Genomic DNA, 13,265 nt, shown 5'->3' on the forward strand with positions numbered 1-13,265 from the left:
CAGGACATTAGCCAAGCCTTCAAAATTCTTCTTCAGCATCATCAGCATTTTTATATCTAGAAACAATATATTTTACTTGTTTTAAATGTAGTGATTACATACAAACGGGCATATATTATCAGTCAACAAACATTAGTTCTGGTAGAGCAGCATCAGGTAAAATTGGCAATATACAATTGCAAACAATTGCATGTCTCCATAGGGAAGAGTATTATACAACCAATCATCTTCTGTGTGATGTTGTTACTGTCTTCAATTGTTTTGGAGGAATTCTGGCCTTGTCTGTTTAGATTAACTGTGGGGCTTAATTTATTATTATTTCATTCACATGAAATTTAAGGCTGGCTTTTAATTACCGCAGTTAAACACTTTGACACGTTTTTTTTATTATTATTATTTGAATACCCTTGAACAATTTTACCTCAATCTGCGATACAATTTTCTTATGGTCTTTTTTTGTTACGTAATTTAAAGCCTTACAGCAAGAAATAAAACTGAAAATGCACAGTTAACCCTTCAATGTGAATTGCTGGATGCAGTTCCCCCAGATGCCTGCAGATGGAGCCACAGCTTCCTTTATCAGCGCCAACCAGGCAGCAGCACGAGCAGGAGAAGAAGGAGAAGGAGCTGCTCAGTAGGCAGAAGCAAGTGCAACTGGCAGCGCTGATGTCGTGAGGGAACACTGGGGACAGCGGCTGAGAACTGTCTCACATTACTCCTTTTGATTATCGTGACACATCCAGCAACGCGTCTCTCCACCTCTCTCCGGGATTTCACCGTCCTTGTGTGGGTCTCTCTTTCGGAGGACTTGCGTGCTTTTTCTTTCCTCCTGGAGGCTGAATGGAAGCAGCAGCCGAGGGAGCGGTCGGGCTGTCGGAGGCCAGGGAAGGGAGCCCACTATCCGGGGCCGCAGCATCCGATGATGGGGAAACGGTTGTGGGAGTTAGCTACGGGATGGACGCCGCTGAAATGGGTATTTTAGCACGTATCTATTAAACCTTGCTCCCATTCAATCTTCGTTCATTTCGCTCCTTATTTTTATTTGTTAGATTCTCTCTTTCTGCTGCTGTGAGTAGAAAGTCCCGACTCATCTCTGCTAGCCTCAGGAATCGGTAGGCTAAGCTAGGAGCTAAGTCATGGATGAGGAGAGCAGGTGAAGTTATGAACATGCAGTTCTTGGCACTGGGAAGCGTGTTATCTGCTTGTAAGGAACCGCAGTCCTGAACGGATAAAAACACAACAAATGAGTGGCTAGAGTAGACATGTTATTACATATATATGAGCTGATAACTACTAGAAAGCTGGGGGACATATAGAAATAGACATGGGCGTTGCTAGGATATTAGACCACCTCTTCAACGGGGACAGTGTGTTTCCTTCTGGTGGTTCCTATTAAAAAAAAAAGATCATTAATTCTTCATTTCCCAGCGTTTGGCATCTTTCATAAACATATTCAGAAGCCATTAATATTCGCTGATGTTCTTGACAAAAACAGGAACTCTCAAAACTGCCTTACAAAAAAGATTCATGTTTGTGTTATTGTGGAAACTAAGTCCTTGGTTAAATATGCACCGATCCAGCCCAGGTTTGATTTATCATAGCAGGTTGTGGTTATGGGTTTGAGGCGTGGATACTGGGTTAGGTTGTCAACCCAAAAGATGAGTTAATGTGAAAATGTTAAAGAGAGAATTACTTTTATCCATCCTATTCCATACTTGCTTAATTCTTGTGGGGGGCACGATACATGCAGGGCAACACAGAGACACACACTCACACTTCAGGACAATATAATGTTGTGTTCAATTTCACTCAGATGTTAGAGTTCTTAGCTGGTCAAACACAGGTTGTGAGCATTTCAGGTGCAAGTTGGAAAACATTTCAGCCTTCCCAGGTGGAATTCCAACTTGAGGGTCTGTTGTTCTTTTTCCTGACTTCCTCGTCCAAAGTGAAGAGCGACTGATTAACCTATATGTTTCTACATGGTCGTAGGAGGCCAGGCTACCCGGAAAGAACCCTTGTATAAACAAAAGAATCATGCAAACCCCACACCAAAAGTCCAGGACCATCTTCCCAGGAGGCAAGTGTGCGGACAATTGCGCCACCATGCCCAAAATGCATAATTTGTATGTTTATTATATCCTAGCTACATTAAATAGTCCAAAAAAGAGTAAGTATCCAGTAGTACAAGGTCCCAACAGCATAAACCCAAGATTCTGGTTAAATTTGTACAGTGTAAAATATACAGTGTTTTTTTCTGCTTACTGTAGCCAGAATTAGAGTGAAGTAAACTTTGGACAATGAAGTGGCTAAAACCCTAGACAATGAAGCTGATGGTCAGACACCTTACAGTTAAACATGCTCCCATATATATTGTAAAATATTTAATTTTAGAAAGGGTTTATTCATGACAACCAGCTATATATACAAGAAAAAAACTGACGATTATAGTAACGAAAGTATTCTTGCTGCATGGCCCTCAGATCTCTTCTGTAATCTTCCCCTTTGACTCTAATATGATTATAATATTATAATATTATTATTTTTTTTTTTTCATTCTTAAGAAAACAGCCACCTCACGTTTATCAGCCTGCTCTATACCTTCCTGTAAACAATATGACCTATATGTATATGGATAATAATCCTTGGTTCTTGGTAACGTCTAATTTGGAAAGAAAAAGTCTCATTTTGATGCTGTTGATGTCTGACCTTAGTAACAGAATTAGTGGAGTACATTTAAAGTGGTTGGTTTTCTGACTTCCATGTTGCCTTAAGGTATAGTCCATACATTTTCCGTGGGTTTGAGGTGGGGTCTATTCCCGATGCTTAATGTTGTTGCTGTTGATTCACCCAAAAACCAGCTAGGATAGGTGTCTGAGGTCATCGCTCTGAAGGAGGATCCAGTTGTTTCAAAGTATCAACCATCTGAACCAAACTGTCACCCTCAGAGTGAAGAAAACTTGCTATAATGTTCAAGAAGTGCATCTTCCCTTTTGATTCTGGGTAAATTAGAGAAAATCCACAAAAAAGGAAACTTGTCCTACCAATTGGTGTTCTTTAAAGCAATCAAAATCATTTGTTGTGTGATGTCTCCACGTTGAAGAAAAGAACGGTTCAAATCTGTCTCACGAAGCCCAAAGGAAATCGTGACTTCATGTCAGGGATAGAGGCATGCAAACGTCTCACTGGCTCTGTATATTAAAATAAGGGTAATGTTGCATCATCCATATTCAATCAAAAATCTTTGGGTGAAATGTTTCTAACTATTTGGACATTTACAAAGAAACACTTTGTGTCCATATGGACAGTAAATTAACTTCACACATCGTCCTGACTCTGATAGACTCTCACTAAGTTTAAAAATTTAAATATTACAAAGATTGGAAGTTCTTCTTAAATATTTTAGAGAACATATTATGGATGGCTGCATTACGTTTTTCAGGTGTCTACGTCACAGGGTTGTCACCTCATTCCTGCAGTGGAGCTGCTGTAGTTGGGTAAAAACATCTTTTAGCCCCAGGTAATGTTTTAACTGCCCCCGTTGCTGTCTGTGAATCAGTAAGAGGAGAAATTAATACCCAAGCATTTTCTGTGATGTTCTTATGTGATAAAAACGCAATATGATTTTATTATTAATACAGGTATTGAGCCTGGGCTGTACAGTAGATCCGCTGGGTTTTGCCTTATGGTGTTGTCTCATAGGGGGAGGGTTGCTGGTTCAAATCTGAGCTTAGGCCTTTGTGTGAGGAGTTTGCAAATCCCACCATGTAGGTTTTTTTTCAGGTTCTCCTGCTTCATTATAAAGTCCAAAAGCATACATGTGCCCTGAGACATTGTTTGTCCTGTTGGTACTGTGTTGGACTGGTAACTCATTCACTGGGGTGTGGCGCAGTTGGTAGCACAGTTGCCTTGCAGCAAGAAGGTCCTGGATTCGATTCCCGGCCAGGTGTCTTTCTGCATGCAGTTTGCATGTTCTCCCCATGCATGCGTGGGTTCTCACCGGGTACTCTGGCTTCCTCCCACAGTCCAAAGACATGCCTGTTGATGTTAATTGGTCACTCTAAATTGACCTTAGGTGTATGACTGAGTGTGTGCATGGTTGTTTGTGTGTCGCCCTGCGATGGACTGGCGACCTGTCCAGGGCGTACCCTGCCTCTCGCCCATAGACTGCTGGAGATAGGCACCAGCTCCCCCGCGACCCACTATGGAATAAGCGGTAGAAAATGACTGACTGACTTTTATAGTGTCTTAAAGATCTAATGTTAGCAATTAGTTCGGTTAACATTCCAAAAAACATAATATGTTCTATGACAGACAGGTTGAAAGCTTGAAAGTGCAATTTTCTGTAATGTTTCTGTAATTTTTTTGTCTACTTTTACTTCTAAACTTTGATGATATCCCATAAGGTCCAACTTGTTGATGGACTCACCGTTGCCAGCAATAGCAACTTTAACTATTCTGTGATCATCTTCCACAGGGTTTAGGAGTGTGTTCATAGTTAGATGAGAAAACCAGAATTGCAGCCTCTGCTCTGATTCATTCCACAGGTCCTCAAGAAGGTTGAGGTTGTCAATTTACTCACGCTTTCTGGTCATCTTGAAATGTTTCTAATGCATGTTAAATACTACTTATGTTCATCATCCTTGTAGTAATCCCCCACAAGGCTATTAATGCAGTATTTCTTTAAAAATGAAAGACTGTGTGAAAAGAAAACACAAGATGTGACTGTAAATAAGATCATGCTGCACTTACAAACAGGTCGCTACTGCACGTGTGCAGTTTTCTGTAATATTACAGTTTATCAGGATAATTAGTTTGTGTCAGAGCATGAAGTTGGGAACAAAGTGATTAGAATGGCTTTGTCAAACTGGCGGAAATGCACTGAGGCATCGGCTCTTGACCGGAAACAGACAGTTATCAGCTTGCCGGTCCCTGACCAGTGGCGGATCAGTCAGAACCCATAAAATCTAATCTTTTTCAGTCAGTGAATGCACCATATACAGGTCCTTCTCAAAATATTAGCATATTGTGATAAAGTTAATTATTTTCCATAATGTAATGATGAAAATTTAACATTCATATATTTTAGATTCATTGCACACTAACTGAAATATTTCAGGTCTTTTATTGTCTCAATACGGATGATTTTGGCATACAGCTCATGAAAACCCAAAATTCCTATCTCACAAAATTAGCATATTTCATCCGACCAATAAAAGAAAAGTGTTTTTTATACAAAAAACGTCAACCTTCAAATAATCATGTACAGTTATGCACTCAATACTTGGTCAGGAATCCTTTGGCAGAAATGACTGCTTCAATGCGGCGTGGCATGGAGGCAATCAGCCTGTGGCACTGCTGAGGTCTTATGGAGGCCCAGGATGCTTCGATAGCGGCCTTTAGCTCATCCAGAGTGTTGGGTCTTGAGTCTCTCAACGTTCTCTTCACAATATCCCACAGATTCTCTATGGGGTTCAGGTCAGGAGAGTTGGCAGGCCAATTGAGCACAGTGATACCATGGTCAGTAAACCATTTACCAGTGGTTTTGGCACTGTGAGCAGGTGCCAGGTCGTGCTGAAAAATGAAATCTTCATCTCCATAAAGCTTTTCAGCAGATGGAAGCATGAAGTGCTCCAAAATCTCCTGATAGCTAGCTGCATTGACCCTGCCCATGATAAAACACAGTGGACCAACACCAGCAGCTGACACGGCACCCCAGACCATCACTGACTGTGGATCCTTGACACTGGACTTCTGGCATTTTGGCATTTCCTTCTTCCCAGTCTTCCTCCAGACTCTGGCACCTTGATTTCCGAATGACATGCAGAATTTGCTTTCATCCACAAAAAGTACTTTGGACCACTGAGCAACAGTCCAGTGCTGCTTCTCTGTAGCCCAGGTCAGGCGCTTCTGCCGCTGTTTCTGGTTCAAAAGTGGCTTGACCCGGGGAATGCGGCACCTGTAGCCCATTTCCTGCACACGCCTGTGCACGGTGGCTCTGGATGTTTCTACTCCAGACTCAGTCCACTGCTTCCGCAGGTCCCACAAGGTCTGGAATCAGCCCTTCTCCACAATCTTCCTCAGGGTCCGGTCGCCTCTTCTCGTTGTGCAGCGTTTTCTGCCACACTTTTTCCTTCCCACAGACTTCCCACTGAGGTGCATTGATACAGCACTCTGGGAACAGCCTATTCGTTCAGAAATTTCTTTCTGTGTCTTACCCTCTTGCTTGAGGGTGTCAATAGTGGCCTTCTGGACAGCAGTCAGGTTGGCAGTCTTACCCATGATTTGGGTTTTGAGTGATGAACCAGGCTGGGAGTTTTAAAGGCCTCAGGAATCTTTTGCAGGTGTTTAGAGTTAACTCGTTGATTCAGATGATTAGGTTCATAGCTCGTTTAGAGACCCTTTTAATGATATGCTAATTTTGTGAGATAGGAATTTTGGGTTTTCATGAGCTGTATGCCAAAATCATCCGTATTAAGACAATAAAAGACCTGAAATATTTCAGTTAGTGTGCAATGAATCTATAATATATGAATGTTAAATTTTCATCATGACATTATGGAAAATAATGAACTTTATCACAATATGCTAATATTTTGAGAAGGACCTGTATAAGCACCATCAAGTGACAACAACACTCCCCAGTGTGGATGCTGTTACCAAGTGAGGATGACTCATTTTGCTCTTTTCAGTTTCAGTGAAGTGTTTTAAAAGAAACCTGTGTTTTCTACAGCACTTATGTTGTAGATACGTCTGCACTTCATTCAGTCTGAGAGAGAGCGACACTTTCAACAGATAACAAGAAGGCTGGAAGGGATACAGCAAACTTTGTCTGTTTTATTCATTTGAGCTTTCAACCTCTGTCTATCCTGAAACATGTTGGACTGGAAATTATTGGCAGCCTTTTGGACATTTCAGAGTTAAGGTAAAGATGTACATTCTCTGTGAGATTCCTTGTATAGCAATAGTAGATGCACTAACAGTGGCAATCGCTAACCTATAGACTGTTTAAAATGCCAACTGTCCGTAAAAAGTCTCAAATGGAGAGGCCATTGCAGAGGAATTGCTTCATATCAATAGAAATGAACACGAGTTTTCATAGCAGAGGTCCTGCTTGCTTTTTAGTGGATTATCAAAGATGTCAGTGTTCATGTAACACATTAAGCAGCTCAACATGAGCATTTGGTTAATGTCTGAGTGTGTAAGAGTCGCAGCTGGCTGTTAAATAGCTGTCGGAGTATTTAGTCCTCTTTGAAGGCTTCTGCTCCTCAGGTGGTTGTAATTTGGCCCTTTAGTGTACTACCAGCATGACTGCAACATGACCTCCAACCCTCACCCTAACCCCCCTTCACTGGCCGCTTCACCTCCACTCCCCTTCAGCATCTCTTTTGCTTTCTGCAGCTCGTCCACCTCCTCCTCAGTGAGTGATTTCCTAAACTCTGCCTTTTATTTCCCACTATCAGTCTCCGGCCTCCCTGTATGGTTTTCTCTGTTCGCCTCCTCAGCCATGGTCTGTCAGAACTGCTGACAGGAGCACAAAGATGCCTCCTGTGGAATGCAGGATCCATCTGCTTTCCCCTTTCCCTTTCGGCAAGGCCTTCATGTCTGCTCCTTGTCCTCTTCGAGACTACAGGCACCAATTTGCATCCGGAGTGGCCTTTACCAAGGAGCATGCATTAAGGATGTTGACTGTATGCCAGGACGTGTGACGTCAGAATATTTGATGTAGATGATGACGAGGTTCCTTTGCATTTCGCATGTTCTGCTGATTTGTTTCTGCAAGTGCGAGATGTGTACTGCAGACAGGAACCAAAAAGAGGTGGAACAGTAGGAGCCAAACCTGACTTTTTTAGTATATGATACGTATTTATCCGACGTGAAAAGAGGACTAAGAGCCAAAGAGAAGAAGAAAGGCATAAAACTGGCTGGATTAATGTCTGTTTTGGGGACTTTGCAGCTGTGAAAGGCCCCTGGTTGAGATGCTGCCTCAGGGTCACGCTGCTACAGCCTTCCTTGAGGTAAAAGAAAGCGAAGGCCTGCTGTTTTCAATTAGGATAGTTACTTTCCCACTGTGCAGGCTATTATTATTTCATAAGAAGCACCTGGAGCATGGGTGCATTCAGCAGAAGCATGAAAGCCACTGCTTTATCTTAACCACCCACAGAAAATGTAAAGTAATCAGGTTGGAATGATGTAAGTATTGCCTGCTCACAGCCTCACATGATCATGCTTGTGTCTTTTAGCCCCTAGGCAGACTTTTGCACTGTAGTTCATACTCTGTCATCCACTTGATGCAGAGTAAAGATCATACATACATTGAAGATCATAAATCATTTGTACAACTTTTCCTTTTCATTGTGTTTCAGGTTGTATCTAACAATTATTGCTGCCATTTACATGTCTGAAATTGTAAAAATAAATTTGTCAAAAAGTGTAAAAGATGAAAAGTAAGCACATGGCAGCCGAAAACACAGCCAGAGTTGCTGAAAGTGATGACAAAACCTTGAATATGGATAACATAAAGGCTCCCCAAGACGAAAGTAGTGATAGCAAAGTTTCCAGCTACAATGTGAGTTTATAAGACAAAGATTTATATGCTAATTCATCCAACTGGGAGAAGGAAATCAGGAGAAATGTTTGGAAGCAGAAGCATGGGGACTTAACAAACCGGGATCCCCGCTTGGGATTTAAAAGCACTCAGTCGCCATACTTTCAAGATTTTTGTGATTTCTGGCTCTAAAATATATTTGCCCTGGTTTTAGCCCGCATTTCTGTCCTGAAGGCAATATTTTGCTCCAGCTTTGCAAATTTGAAAAATTACTGGTTTTATTCAATTGCTTTAAATTTTTACTCTTGGTCTCCTCTTACTCTTATTTGTGTTCTCAGCAGCTGGGCTGAACAAACACTAGAAATTCCAGAAAACTAAAATGCATCACTAGCCAGACCGAAGCTTCAGATGTTGATGAGAATCTTTGAATAAATCTGCCTGTTGTTTGAGTTGTGGCTCTGATTGCAGTGTGGATGGCTCGTAGAGAGGAAGATGCTGCAAGGTTCATGTATGTTTAATATGATCTGAGCAGTGACAGAAGATGTTCATTCATTAAACAGTGTGGGCCTAGTTGGCCACTTTACTCTGCTCATATTTCCTGCGATGGGGCTCTGGATTCAGATTGATGAAACCTTCATGTTACAATTATCTATTTCTTTGTAAAATAGCAAGTTAAAGTGTCTTTAACTTGCTGGTCCCTGGTGGCTAAACTTTAGATTTATAACATACATACTTTATATCATTACATAGATGATAGGATAAATGATTGGCAGGTCAAGTATTAAAAAATCTGATTTTTGTCCTGCTCAGTAAATGCATCAAAATTGAAAACTTCCACTCTTTCAGTCTGTAAATCCATCAACAAACTGCATGGTCTTCGCTGCATGTTGTTTTGTGTTTAGTAGAAACCCAGATTAAGGTCTGGGGACACGTTGCTTTGATAGATAAATGGGAATAAATCTTTTTTTACTTTCCTGATTTTACATGTAATTGTTGAACAAAAGCAAAATCTGTACCAGTGAGCTTGCATATTTTGTGTATAATGTCCAAAATCTGAAATAAAAGGTCAGACTTTAAGTAAAACAGCAAAACTGTATCAGTCATTAAAAGCCTGATTGGTGCAGCCCTATAAAAAACATGTAGAGCTTGTTACATTTTTTTCACCTTAGTATCCAACCTGTGTTATTAGCAGTTGTGCTGGCGCTGTCCAAGTCCAAAAAAACAAACAATTTTGAGGCAGAAATTTGTTCCACAATTTGCTAAAATGTTTATTTCGTGCCGTTCAAAGTTTCATAAAGCTTTGTTTTTTGCTGTAAGAGCCAGGTCCTTCACTGTAAAGTTAGTGTTCTGCTAAATGTCTGTCTGTCTTTTAACAAACCCAAGTAACCCTTCCCAGTAATAGGGAGGCTGCTGCTTATGGTTTATCTGTGAGCAATTATCTTGACCTCCAGCAGCTGCGGAAAGGATTTTCTCTCTTAAGCCACGCTTTCTCCAGCCCCACTCTGCACGGAGGCAGATAGAGGCAGCTTTCTTTCAAGTGGTGGAGTGATAAATTCATGGAGTGCATCTTGCTCAGCTGCCAATCTAGGGCTGCACCATAACAGGAAAACATGCAGCTGCCATATCATTAGGCCAAATTTCCTTCACTCTTCTCCTTTTCCATCATCACAGTATACCCGCCACCACTCTCTGTAAGCTTTAGCGTCATGGTCACTAAAATTTCTATCGAGAGCAGGGAAAGTTCGTCCGGCAGTCCACATGTATTATTGGTATGCAAAATGTGAACGCATGAGATGTTAGCTTTCATAGATAAGAATATGTAGCAAGAAAGAAAATGATATCTGTATTTAGACGAGGGCAGGAAAAGAAACATTCTCCCTGTTAATACAGAAGCATGTGACCAATGTGTGAAGCTGTTAATAATTTGTCTCTTAACAGTGTCTCTTCTGTAGGCTTATCTAATAGGAATGTGTTAATATAAGTTGTGCAAATAAGCAGTTTGCGATTAGCCATCAGCGTGGATCAGGTCCAGTCTGTGCGGAACAAGTGGTTCTAACATTAACTTGCATTGTTGTGGTACTGTGTTCCTTCTGTAGTTAGAGCAGATTGCCTTACTGAGTCACCATGACTGGAGAAGGTGCTGCTCTCAGCATTAACAAAGGGCTGAGGATGATCAACCCTGTCTTTATTTCTATTATCAGTTCCCTTACTCCTCGTCTCTCACCTCATATGTCCAAATAAGGCGCTCTTTCTCTTGGCTGAAAGCTGTACTTGAAGGATCAGCAAGGATCAAGCTCAGTTCTGACCCGCGACCTCAGTAATGGACAACATAGTGAAATCACATAATTATGTGTGCCCCGACGTGTGTGTGTGTGTGCGTGTGTTGATTTGGCAGCTGTTTTTAGTTCCTCAGAAAACCAAGCAGTTTCTCTTGAAGCATTAAGGGGATATTTGAGAGTCAGTAGTCTAGATGGATTCAAATTATTATGGTCAGCGTGTCAAAAACAGATCCGTCCAAGCACCTATTAGTGCATAATTGTGAAGTGGAGGAAAAAGGATACATTTATCAGAAAATGTTTTAAAACCAAAAATCTGTAAAGGAAGACATGCTTTTAAATTCAGATATCTTTAATCTAATAGTCTACACAACACAGAACATCTGTAAATCTACTAAGATGTGACCATCTGTGTAAGCTGACAGGCTGGGATAAAGGAGCATTAATCAGAAATGCAGCCAAGAGGCTCATACCAACATTGGAGGCGCTGCAGCTCAGCTGGGAGAATATGTTTACTTTATAACTATTAGTCATGCACCCCACAAATCTGGCCTTTATGAAATAGTGATAATAACAAAGCCATTGTTAAAAGGAAACAATAAGAAGTCCTGTTTGAAGTTTGCCATTATCCATGTAAGGGAAACGTCAAACATGTGAAAAAGGTGCTCTGATCAAATGAGACCAAAACTGATTTTTTGGACTATGTGCAAAAAGTTCTGTGTGGCAGAAAACTAAAATTGCATAGTATTCCAAGCTCCCCAAGGTGAAACATGGTGGTACCAGCGTCATTCTGTGGAAATGATTTATTTGAGCAGAGACAAGGAAGCTGCTCAGAGTTGATGGGAGCATGGATAGGACTGCATACAGGGCAATCGTGGAAGAAAACCTGTTAGATGATTAAAAAAACCTGAGACTGGAGCCATCCAACAGGACTTTGAAGACCTAGTGGAAGAGTGGTGGGAGACATCCTCATCACGCCCAATATTGGCATCACATTGACATTGCAATTGGAAGTTTTCCTATATTCACGCTGGCTTAATTAGACCAAAGCATATTTATTAGCGGTGTGCCGAAGAGCTTGATGAAGCGTTTGAAGCCTTCTGCATCTGAAACCCTCTTAAAATCAAGCTGCAACCTGTAATTGCAGGAGATGTTTCGAAAGGAATCAACACCAAAAGTTTTGAAGCCTTTCACAATGTCAACGCATCCATCACACCAGAGGGCATCATATGAAATCTGTCACATGACTTCAAACGAATCAAGCTTCTGCTCCCCGTTCCTTAACACCTTGCTTCATTTTTGTGAAGGAAGCTTCGAAGCCTCAGTTCCTCTGGCCCACCGTTGAATATAAAGGCATGCCACACTTTTCAGACTTTTATTTGCAAGATCCTTTGGAAACAACAATTTATTTTCCCTCCGCTACTCAATTATGCATCGCTTTGTGTTGGTCTGCTGCACCCAATCTGAATATCATACATTAAAATTTGTGGCTTCGACAAGAGAAAAAGTTCAAAGGCCACGGAAACTTGCACGATAATCTTCTCATACAATCAGCCTTGTACTAAATGCCAGGTTCCTCTAATTAAAAAAAGCCCTTCTAAATTTCCATTTCAGAGTCCAGTGAGCTTTCAAGCCGCTCACAGTGAAAAAATACCCTTTCATTCCCACCTGTTCCATTAGTTTGTTCCACAGCATGAAATTAACATGTCGTCACAGGTTCCTTCACCACAGCGGTGACATTTCGTCTAGTGTCATTAGCTGCTGTCAGTAACAACCAAAGTAGCCATTTTAGCCACTTCTCTCTCTTAATTTGAATGTGAAATTAGTTGGTGAAGAGGAGAGAGTAATTCAGGATAGTAGCAGCTGTAGTGTTTCATCTATTTTTAATAATTCTTAGGTCTGATTTGGCAGCAGCAGAGAAGTGTGGAAACTATAACCTTTTAGTGTTAGTAATGTTTTTACGACTGAATTTGGATCACAGTTTTCCCAGTAAAGGAAAACAGTACCGAATTTAACCTACAACCCAGAAAAACAGCCAGTGTGCCCTAATATTTGCACCATCTTATCTCAATTAACCAGAACTAATAATCTAGTAACCTTGTAGTCTACAATAGAATTAGGACTAGAAATAGTAAAGTAATAGCGACCAAATTTGGATGGTTTTGTATTTTATCTTCTCTAAAAAAAATATTCCAGATTCTGGTTTTGTTTTGGTCCACCATAGTAAAATATGTAGTTCAGATCTCATACTGTAAATAAAAGCCCACACAGTTGGTTCAAACTTTTGTCACCAACGCTCAACTCTCATAGTGTGGTTGGAATGAAAAAACTCGTAACACTACCCTGTACTTGCTGCCAGTTTCCATCTTCCCATGAGAAACAGGAATGTCTGTTTTAAATTTTATAGCAATCCCCCAAATATGATCTGAGATTTTTCCATCTTG

At 40.9% G+C, this 13,265-nt stretch overlaps 1 protein-coding gene across 4 annotated transcripts in view; it reads left to right on the forward strand.

The window, feature by feature from the left end:
- The first annotated feature begins 616 nt into the window (after positions 1-616).
- The window catches only part of pip5k1ca (phosphatidylinositol-4-phosphate 5-kinase, type I, gamma a), a 63,315-nt gene continuing 50,666 nt past the window's right edge, over positions 617-13,265 (forward strand). For all 4 annotated transcript variants that reach the window (XM_047375737.1, XM_047375741.1, XM_047375739.1 and 1 more), the window contains exon 1: positions 617-973. In XM_047375737.1, coding sequence (XP_047231693.1) covers positions 841-973 — 133 coding nt within the window. In that variant the 5' untranslated portion in view covers positions 617-840. The remainder of the gene's footprint in view (positions 974-13,265) is intronic.

This window comes from Girardinichthys multiradiatus, chromosome 9 (genome assembly GCF_021462225.1).
Source record: "Girardinichthys multiradiatus isolate DD_20200921_A chromosome 9, DD_fGirMul_XY1, whole genome shotgun sequence".
Lineage (NCBI taxonomy): Eukaryota > Metazoa > Chordata > Actinopteri > Cyprinodontiformes > Goodeidae > Girardinichthys > Girardinichthys multiradiatus.